The sequence below is a fragment of the Acomys minous genome (assembly GCF_964271855.1).
Source record: "Acomys minous genome assembly, chromosome: 2".
NCBI classification, from domain to species: domain Eukaryota; kingdom Metazoa; phylum Chordata; class Mammalia; order Rodentia; family Muridae; genus Acomys; species Acomys minous.
In genome coordinates, this window is record NC_140484.1 from 135,351,415 (window position 1) to 135,362,522 (window position 11,108).

At 37.2% G+C, this 11,108-nt stretch overlaps 1 protein-coding gene across 1 annotated transcript; it reads left to right on the forward strand.

The window, feature by feature from the left end:
* Positions 1-9,422: 9,422 nt before the first annotated feature.
* On the forward strand, positions 9,423-10,361 carry LOC311581331 (olfactory receptor 52E4-like; the record flags this gene model as incomplete). The annotated part of the gene is made up of 1 exon (XM_084753462.1): positions 9,423-10,361. One exon carries the CDS (start codon positions 9,423-9,425, stop codon positions 10,359-10,361), a length of 939 nt encoding a protein of 312 aa, XP_084609588.1.
* Between the last annotated feature and the right edge of the window lie 747 nt (positions 10,362-11,108).

The following is an 11,108-nucleotide window of genomic DNA, read 5'->3' on the forward strand; positions in this document are numbered from 1 at the left end:
ACTATAGACATTTAAATGGCTGAGGTTAAGAGAGTTACATGGAAAAGCTTGACCTTACTTTCTACACTCTAAAATAAAATTATGATCTCAAAGAGAAAGGTTATCCAATATGCAGATTTGTGAAGCATTTTATTTCTTGTTATGAGGACAATAAGCCTCAAGCTTTTAATGTAGACAATAGCTCCAACTATATATAAAAAATTTAAGTAATAGTATGCTAAATTAGAATTTATATGAAAAATCACATAAATGTAGCAGAAGTTACTTACATAGAAATAAGTGTTTACAGAATACACTAGCAACATTTAGTTTTCAAACTTTGTGTTTATGTTAAATATTTTGCAAGCACATGTGTGTGTCTCTGTGTGTCCTTATGGATGTGGGCACATGTGCATAGGTGTATGTTCATTTGTGTTTTCACATACGTGTATGGAGGCCAAAAGTCAATGCCTGGTGTCTTTCTTGGTCAGCCTTATTTTTTGAGACGTAGTCTCTTTCTGAAACTGGTGCTCACCAATTCGGCTAGAGTGGTTTCCCAGTGAGCTCCAGGAATTTTCCTAAGTTTGACCTCTCTCAGTGCTGAGGTTAAAGATATGTGCCACCATAACAGGTTTCCACAGGGATGCTGGAGTGCTGACACTACGTCCTTGTGTTTGCACATCAGTCATCTCTCTAGACCTCAAATTTGTTAAGTTCTTATTTCCAAAATATGGACCATTAACTGCTTAGTAATGCTTTTTGTCACCAAAGAATCTTTGGTGGTGACCTGGTGTGGAATAGTGTGATGAGGATTTAAGCTGTGGGAAAAAGACAGATGAAGAGATACAGGAAAATCCTGCAACCTGAAGGGATAGAAACTTCTGTCACACTGTCAGGTGAATAAAGGACATGCAAAGTCCTTTTATGAAGTATTAAAGATTTAGCATGTGTGTGTGTGTGTGTGTGTGTGTGTGTGTGTGTGTGTGTGTGTATTCATGTGTGCATGCATCTGTGTTTGTGTGAGTGTGTACCATGTAGACTCAGATGCCTACAGAGGCCCCAAGGACATTGGATCTTCTGGTTTCTAAGTTACAGGGAAGTAAAGTGCAGGGTTTGGAGGCTGGAAACTGAATTTATGTCCTCTCATAAACATCCAATCTGTCTCTCAGACAAAAATTGTAATTTTTTAAAAAGGAAAACCAAAGAAACAATATTAATATAAAGTAACAAATGCATAGGTTAATACCAAATTACAAAGATAGAAACTGTTTAAATTTCATTCATGACAGCTTCCAGCACCCATGGGTTCATATAGTGTTAGGAGCTGAGGCCAAGCATGGAATATGAAGAAGGGCAACAGCTGTACAAAAACAATGCAAGAGCACCAAGGAAGAATGACAGTGTTAAGTAAAACAAACCAAACACAAAAAGCAACATGCTTTTTGTGTAAATAAACATAATATGAAGTATGCCCATAAATTGATAGAATTGGTTTCCAATAAGCATCTTAATAACTACCATGTAAATATATGGCATTAATATTACATATTAATATATACAGTACATGAGGATGATTAGCATCTGTAACTGAATAAAAGACTATTGATAAAATATACAACTTGTATATATTAAAAATTTATATGAAAATATTGTACCCTCTATGTGTAATAATAGGCACAAAATACTACAGGTAAGAACATTGAGCTCTGAGGGGTAAACATACTAAACAGTAACCCACAATGCCATGGAATTAAGAAACAATAAAAAACAAGTGATAGCACTAAGGAGATAGGAAGTATTGCTTTCTGACCACTTAAAATTTCCGAACTATACATGGTACTTTGAATAGTTCACCTTTTTAAAGTCAAGATTCTGATTTTAACCATGTTTAGCTATCACACACACACACACACACACACACACACACACACACACACACACACACAGAGAGAGAGAGAGAGAGAGAGAGAGAGAGAGAGAGAGAGACAGAGAGAGAGACAGAGAGAGAGAGAGACAGAGAGAGAGAGACAGAGAGAGAGACAGAGAGAGAGAGAGACAGAGAGAGAGAGAGAGAGACAGAGAGAGATAACAATTTTTTAAAAAGGCTATCAATTTAAGAGTGTAGGAGGCATGGGAGTGCTCTAAGGGAGGGTAGCTAAAATTTTCTGGTGCAATAGGGGTAGATGGGGACAGAAACTATTAACAAGCCAGTAGGGGAAATGGAGTAAGAGATTGCAGGGAAAAACAGCTTGAAATTGGGGAGCATTGGAGGAGTGATGTGGAAACCTAGTGCAGTGGAAACTTCATAGAGTCTGACTGTGATTCTAATGAGGATTCCTAGTACTGAGAATAGAGAGTCTTAGCTAGCCATCTCTTGCAGCTAGACACGGTTTCCAGTGGTGAGACTGGGTTGCATTTGGATAAGCTGTTAGACAAGGGTATTTGGTAGAGATCCTAAGCAACCTAGACTGATATAGGATGGAAGTTCACTCTCCACAAACACACAGTGAGGTCCCATCCGTGTGGATAGCATTTGTACAGCACACTGATCATAGAGAGGAGAAGTGGGTGTCTGCAGGGAGCCTTCCTCTTACTTCCTAGTGTCTTTGGCTTGAGAAGGTACCATATGGGGTATGGAAGGTACCCTATAGGGTATGGAAAGAAGAACCCAGACACCGACCCAGCTACAAAACACTCTCCCTACAATCTGTCCTGCCTACTAGATGTACTGGGACAACAGTGGCATAAAGCTTGTGGCAGCATCTGAACAAAGCTTGGTTTAACTTAAGGCCCTGCACTGCCTGGATGGCCAGGGACCAGAGACTAGATAAGCAAGTGACCTAGGAAACAACCAAACACAACTTACAAAAGAATTAAATGATTTCTAATGGCATTCCATGGATTGATGCCTTTCCCAGCAGCAGATGGGAGTGGGTATAGAGCCCCACAATGAGAGTTTATGTGGAGAGAGAGAGAGAGTTTAAATTGGAGGTCTCCATCAGGTTCCTCCCCTCAGAGATTGGATGATGTAGAAGAAGAGGGGGGGGTGAGATTTTAGGATTCAGAGCAGATGGAAGACACAAGGAGAACATGGCCCATCAAATAAACTAAGCAGAGCTCACATGGGCTCACAGAGACTGACGTGGCAACCACGGTCCTGCATGGGTCTGCTACGGGTTTTCTGTGTATGATCTGGCTTGGTGGTTTTGTGGGACTCCTAGCAGTGTGTGTACCTGACTTTTTTTTGCTTGCTCTTGTGACTCTTCTCATCCTATTAGGTTTCCTTGTCCAGCCTCAATATAATGGCTTTAATAATGTCTTATTGCATCTTGTTTTGTCCTGCCTGTCATTATTCTTTTGGAGGCTAGCTCTTTTCTGAAGAAGAGACATCGGCAGAGTGGCATGGCAAGTGGGAAAGTGTATGTGTATGTATGTATTTGGTGGGGAAGCTGGGAAGACTGGAAGGAGGGGGAAATTGTAGTCAGATATATGAGAGAATAATATTTTCAATAAAATAAAATTCTTTTAAAATTATTAGGATTAAATAAAAAATTAGTTTTTGAATGATTAGTTTCAGGTAGGTTTTATTCATCTCTCTGATATGGCTGACTGGAGAAATATAACAAAATAAGTAATCAGATGTTAAGAGAGTTTTAGAAATGAACATGATGATATATAATTCAAAATGGAATTATAAAAAAGCACTGTGCATTTCTTTGATGTCAGAAAAAATGAATAATAATGACAAGGACATATTTGAAAATATGATTCCAAAATAAGAGACTGTGATTTAAATTATTACAGAAATTAAGGGGCATAAAAGTAATACATAAAATCGATAACATAGAATATGGTGTGTCTTTGAAACAAAATTCAAAAGAGATTCCAGAATCCTCAGATGGGATTTGAACCCATAGGATTCCAATGGTGTGATACACCTCTCAAGAACTCCCAGTCCCTGAGCAGACTGAGCTAAGCTGGTTTCTCAGGGGAGCTCCCTTCTCTTCATTAAGTCTTCATCTGGAGGAGCCTGTAAACCAGAATCTTGGGCTGTTTGTCACTGTGGAAAGGAGTGCACTTTGTCCTTCTTGATCAGGGAACCTGGGTCTTATACATGTGTGGTGCCTCCCACTAAAAGTCTTAAAACCGGTGAGTCATTATTACACAGTGTACCCAGGAAATGTGCTGGACATTCTACCAGGTGGTACTAGCTACAGGTGCAGCTCATGTAAAAATGTCATCTCACTTTATTCCAGCTGTCATTATGGAAAGGAAAGCCACAGACAATGCAAGTCCCCTCTGACAAGGGCCTTGGTAAGTGCTGGTGTCCAGAGCTGCAGTCAGTATTGAGTCTAAGAGATCTCTTGGATACACTCGGCATAGCTTAATGGAGAGCCCTTAGATGTGACCTTGTATGATTGGCTCCAGTGTGTGTTAATGTATGTTAATGAGTCATATCCTGAAAGGCAGTTAGTGAACTTCAGTTTGAGGATAGTTCACATGGTAAAATTCCAATCTGAGTCAGTCTTGTTTTGTTCAAATAGAGTCAAGATGTCCATACGTGTTACAGGTTTCACAGTGCAATTCAGGAGACTTATAAATTTATCATGGAGTGTTCTTTTTTTCCTAAATAAGTGTTAGTAAGGAATTCTTGCATAATTGTTCCATTTGCCACCTAACTAAATAGACAGTAGGTGCTTAGAATACTGATTTAAAGTACAATCTCCTAATCTAATGGACCCTCTTTGCTTTCAATCTATACTAAATAGTGTGAACTCAGTTCACATGATTCCTTTAGAAGCACTGACTTTTGTATATGACTGGCATGGTATGTTTTTCTTGTCAATCAGATGTTAGAACTAGATCATCACCATGAGTAATAATAATGAAAATATATTACCCTCTAGAAATGACATCTAGGCAATTTACTTAGGCCCTCCTATGCAGCCATGTTGATAATATTATTATGGTAACAGACTTTACAGATAAAGAAATACTCTGGAATCAATGTTAAATAAGTGGCAGAGTAAACTTGTGAATGTGGAGTCTTCTAGACATAAATAGCATGGCCATCCACCATAAGTGGACTGATCTTCAATCACCCACAGGGGAGTAAAGGAATTTATGTGGCTACAGAGTGGGCAAGGTGATAAGACAGAATGTACCAGACAGATCTAGTAAGATTATATCTGAAAGCATGAGATCGTCAAGTAAGTGCATACATTTACCACTGTGGAGAAAGGTGTGCAGTGGAAGAGGAGTGCGAGGCGATGATGCTATGTTTGCTGAGACTACATCTACCGAAAGGTAATGATTCCAGTACTGTGGGAGCATTTTGGTTCATAACCCACGGATGTTCAAGTTTAAGAGGAGTTAATGTGTTACTGGTGTGTATTTTAGAATTTAGATGTAGTCTGTTATTAGATCACATATATGGGATATTATTGCTATAAACACAAAATATGTGCAATTCTAGAATAAGAGTCCATATAATAAATAGATTGAAAGGCAATTTGTTCCTCAATGACAGCAGAATAGCATATATGAAGGAGAGAAACACTCAGTACAAATAAGAACTATACCAAAAGTAAAATGTAAATTCATCAAAACATAATTTAATATTTTAGTGCCACCAGGTCTCACCCTCCAGGGAAAATGGTCGAATGTGAGGCACCAGAGTAGGTGAGAAAGTCATATCCAACTCTCCACTCTACTGTGGAGAATGTTCTGACCATTGGCTAGATCTGGGTAGGGGTTCAAAGTTTACAGCCTGTATTGTCCTTGGCTGGTGCCTTAGTTTGAGGGAAGAATGGGAGGAGACAAGAGATGGGATAACCATTGAGATGTATCAAGAACAAATTAATAAAATAATATGTATCTTGGAAAAAATATTTTAGGATATTTAATTTCTGTTCTTTTTAATTAATTTATTTATTTTCAGATACATATTTGTATTATTACACATATATACAATAAACAACATACCGCAAGAAGAATGACAAAACAATCAGGAATTATATAAATGTTACATTCATAGTATTTTGGCTATTTGTGTTTGGCAACCTTGATGAACATATCTTGGTGAGTCTAAAATTCTGAATGTATATCAATATCTATCATATCTCATTTCTACCAATTTACATCATACATATATCAGATCTAAAAAGTCTTAACCCTACATAAGTAGGCTTAATTGTAAAACTAAACTAGCTGGTCTTTAACCTCATCAGAGACTTGAGAAGGAATAAAATTATTTTCCTGAATAAAGAGAAAGTGCAGGTTGGCAGCTTCCAAAATGGAGAGAGAGAGAGAGAGAGAGAGAGAGAGAGAGAGAGAGAGAGAGAGAGAGAGAGAGAGAGAGAGAGTTTGCTCCCTGAACAAAACTCTTTATAATGTTGGAGCATCATCTTCAGCCATCTGGCCCAGTGTATCTGATGAGATTTTTGTGTTGCCAGAACTATTGATGACTTGCTTAACCTGGCTTGGCAGAGTTTGGCCATCAACTCTGCCTGCATCATAGCTTGTCCATTTTTAGGCTGAATTCTGTCTGTTGTGACTAAGAGAAATGGCCACCCCACCTTAACACATTTTATTTTATTACTTGAGTGAAAATAATTCCTATTCAAATAAAATATACTATCTCTAAATTTCATTGAAAAGTGTAAGAATTTGTTAATGTAAATTACATTGCACTGTGTATTATAAAAGATTAATGTTGACACATTGTGATAAGATCTAAAGTTGATACTAATTTCATGTGGGGAACTTGAAACAGTATTATCTCGAGTTTTAACAATGATAGATAGATAGATAGATAGATAGATAGATAGATAGATAGATAGATGTCCTAAAGGCATGGACTGCTGTTCTCAGCAAAGTGGATGGTTATAGAGGGTGTTATGTTAAGGCATAGAAAGATAATAACTGGATATTCTCATACCAGTTGGAGTGTAAAAAATAAACTCATAGAAAAAAGTTTGAAAAAAAATCATAAACCTCCTACTCTCTTCTCCTGATTTGAATTTGGTTTATTTAAAATGAAATTCACATACATATGAAGTCACACATATTCATACACTTTGGCATGTGTCTATACCTACATATTTTATGTCATTGTAAAAATATAATATTTGTTATTAACCTAAATCTGGCACCTATGTCCATTTCTAGTTTTCTCCTGACTCCACTCAACCCTTGACAGCTTGTTGGATGCAACAAAATTTCATTTTCCTGTCTACAAATATTCACAAATGTTGGGTAATATGTGCTATGTTAAGTAAATTTTTAAATAAAAGTTATGATAACTAAGTATAATGACTGGTGACTTATTTATATAATTGTATTAATTAATCCACACAAATTTCTAAACAGGTTCTCTTTATATAAACTGTTCCCTACTGATGTGTGTTTTGAGTCATACCTACACTGGAACAGGCATGAACAAAGCTGGCACCAATATCCTTGTACTTAATCATTAGATGTATTTATTTCCTCTGTCTTGATCAATGATCCTGGGATTTAATTTCTTTGTGAAATAATAGATATGGGACATTATGAAACTCACCAGATGTCATAATTTCCAACTCCACCTTTGTCCTTTCCACTTTACTGAGTCTATTGGAGAGCCCATTGTTCCCTCATCCCAAATGTTGCTGCACAATGTCACAATGTGCTTATCACTCAATTACAGATGCCTGCTTATTTGGATAATTTTAATACATTTATCCACTTCCCTTGTGAAATGTCAATTTAAGCTTTATCTTTCTCATTACATCTAAATTACTTAAAAACATATTTAAATGCTCTAAACAAAAATTTATTGAGTAGTAGAAGAAATTATTGTAATGATTCCTAATTTTGCTATCAAACTTCAAATGTGGCAAACAAGCCACTGGGCGAAATGTCCTCTTTTCCACCACAAACAGAATTCTGCCTAAAAATGGGCAAACTTGGATGCAGCAGAATCAACTGCCAATCTTTGCCAAGATAAGGTCAGCAAATTCTCACTAGTTCTTGCTTCACAAACATGTCTGTCAGATAAATTGTGCCAGAAGGTTGAAGATAAAGCTCCAACATTATAGAGAGCTCTGGGTGAGTTTTCAGGGAGCACACTGCCTCTGTCATCTTCTCATTGGAGAAGTTGCTAACATTCACTTCTTGTTTACTCAGATAATTAATTTTTATTCCTTCTCTAGTCTCCAATGGGGTTGAAGACCAGATAGTTTAGTTTTACAATAAAGCATAGTTGTTTAGGAGATAAGATGTTTTAGGTCTAGATAGATGTTTTGTATTGATAAAGATGAGATATGATAGATATTTATTTACATTCAGAATTTTAGACTCACCAAGATAGGAAAGATGTTTTCTTCAAGGTTGCCAAATAACAATAGCCAAATCATTATGAATGAAACATTTTTATAGTTCCTGATTGTTTTGTGGTTCTTCTTACTGTATGTAGTTTATTGCATTTGTGTGTAATAAGATAAATGTATAAGTAAAAATAACAAACAACTAATAAAAACTTTTAAAAACTTCTAAATTTTTAAAGATAAAATAGATTAATTTTGTAGTTATCTCTTTTATCTTAAAAATACTTTCCAGTAGATGGTAAATATATTTCCTTGCATTGAATCTAAAACTGTTAGTCTATTTTAAAAATTATTTATTTCTGTTAAATTAAATTAAAAATGTTGATATATTTTAGGAATGTAAGTCAATAATAAAGTTAGACTTGAAGTTAGTCTTTTATAAGGGTCTATGTTTATTGAACTAGTACCTTAATTTCTTCATAAAAATAATTTTATGTAACTTTGTATTTGATTCTGATTTTTTATGGTGTCCTTGTTTGTCCTTCATTGTGCAGTTGTCACTTTTCTTCTATTAATCTTGAAACCTTCTAATGGATACCATTATGCACTGTAATTCTTTTAATGGTAAATTTTGATTATATGTTTTATTATTACTCCAAAAATTTCAATTTTGAGGTATTAGTTGGACCTGTTCTAAACTACTGACAATCTAGGCAACACCAAAAGATTAGGAACTCTGAATGACACAGTACTACTCTATTCCTATTGTAACTTATGCTCTTCTTATGTATATCATTTGGGGTATTTCTCTATAATATTACTGAAGAAGCTTGAATATGATATAAGGGAATTAATCATTAACCAGTGTGCTCCATGAATACCATTTTGTGTAGACCAGGAGGATTGTTAGTCATAACCGAGTGTTGATCATACTCTTCATATAATGCTAAATAGAGTAGCTGAGTATTTGAATACCTCAAGTAGTTAATCTCTGTATGTTCTCCTCTAATTGTGTTTCTACAAGTTTAATTGACATGTTATGATATGTACTAATCAACCACTTTTATGTATTTTTATCTCTTCCCAGAAATACTGAACAAATATTGTAGACAGTCTCCCAAGAGTCCCAGAAGGATGGCCTCTATTAATGAAACTGCTTCACACCCATCTCTCTTCTGTCTGTTGGGCATTCCTGGTCTGGAAGCTTTCCACACCTGGATAGCCTTCCCTTTCTTTGTTGTTTATCTGATAGCACTTGTGGGGAATTTCACAATCCTCTGTGTGATCAAGAGTGAGCAGAGTCTTCACCAGCCCATGTTCTACTTCCTTGCCCTCCTCTCTTTCATCGACCTTGGCCTCTCCACTTCTACCATTCCCAAGATGCTGGGCATCTTCTGGTTCAACCTCAGGGAGATAAGTTTTGAAGGCTGCCTTATTCAAATGTTTTTCATCCACACCTACACAGGCATGGAATCTGTTGTTCTCCTGGCCATGGCAATTGACCGATTTGTTGCCATCTGTTACCCACTTAGATACACCTCTATTCTTACCAACAAGGTGGTAGCTATCATGGCATCTGTTGTAGTGGGGAGACCTGTCCTTCTTGTCATCCCGTTCTGTCCCCTCCTAAAGCGACTGCCCTTCTGTGGACACTACATTATCCCTCATACCTACTGTGAACACATGGGGATAGCTCGCCTAGCCTGTGCCAGCATTAGGATAAACATCATCTATGGCTTATTTACCATAGCTGCTCTGATTTTTGATTTAATTCTCATTGCTCTGTCCTATGTTTGGATCCTACAGGCTGTTTTCCGCCTTCCTTCCAGGGACGCCAGGCACAAAGCCCTTAGCACATGTGGTTCCCATGTCTGTGTCATCTTAGCCTTTTATACACCAGCGTTTTTCTCTTTTATGACCCATAGGTTTGGTAGAAATGTCCCTCGCTACATCCACATCCTCTTGGCCAATCTCTATGTGGTTGTCCCTCCTTGTTTAAATCCAGTCATCTATGGAGTGAGGACAAAACAAATTCGGGAGGGGGTCATGAAAATATTTGTAAGGAAAGAATAACCCAAATATCAGAGATTCATAAGTGCTGTCAGGCTTCTTTTCAGAGTTTATCTTTGTCAGTGTTCTCCAATGACAACTAGATCAAAGGTTATTCATAGGCTTCAGCCATTACTATGGAATCATCACTCAATGTTTCTCTTACAAAATTACAAAATGTCTACTTCACCTTCAAAAGTTTCTCTACTTTTTTCTTTTATTTTTCTTTATACATTATATCCTGACCACAGTTCCCTCTCCGTCCTCTCTTCTCCTATCAATCACTTTCTACACCATCCCCTATATATACTACTCTTCCATTTCCTTTAAAAACAATACAAAACAAAAGAACAGACACTTCAGCAATATCAACTGAACACAGCATAACGTGTTACAGTAAGACTAGGCACAAGCTCCTCTTTAAAGGCTGGATGAAGCAACCCAGTAGGGGGAAATGGTCCCAAGAGCACACAAAAGTGTTAGAAACACCTTCGATGCCCTTTGTTAGGCAACCCACAAGAACACCAAGCCAGCAACCTTCATGAATATACAGAGGACTTTGCTGAGACCCATACAGGGTCTGTGATTTTCACTTCAGTCTCTGTGAACACCTGTTAATCCTGCGTGGTTGATTCTATGGCTGGGAAATGATAATACCCTTGGAACCACTGGCTCCTGAAATCCTACCCCAACTATCTGGGCTGTTCAGACTCTGGTTCCTGGCCATCCAGGCAGTACCAGGCATGGGCTTCCTCTCTTGGGATTGCACTC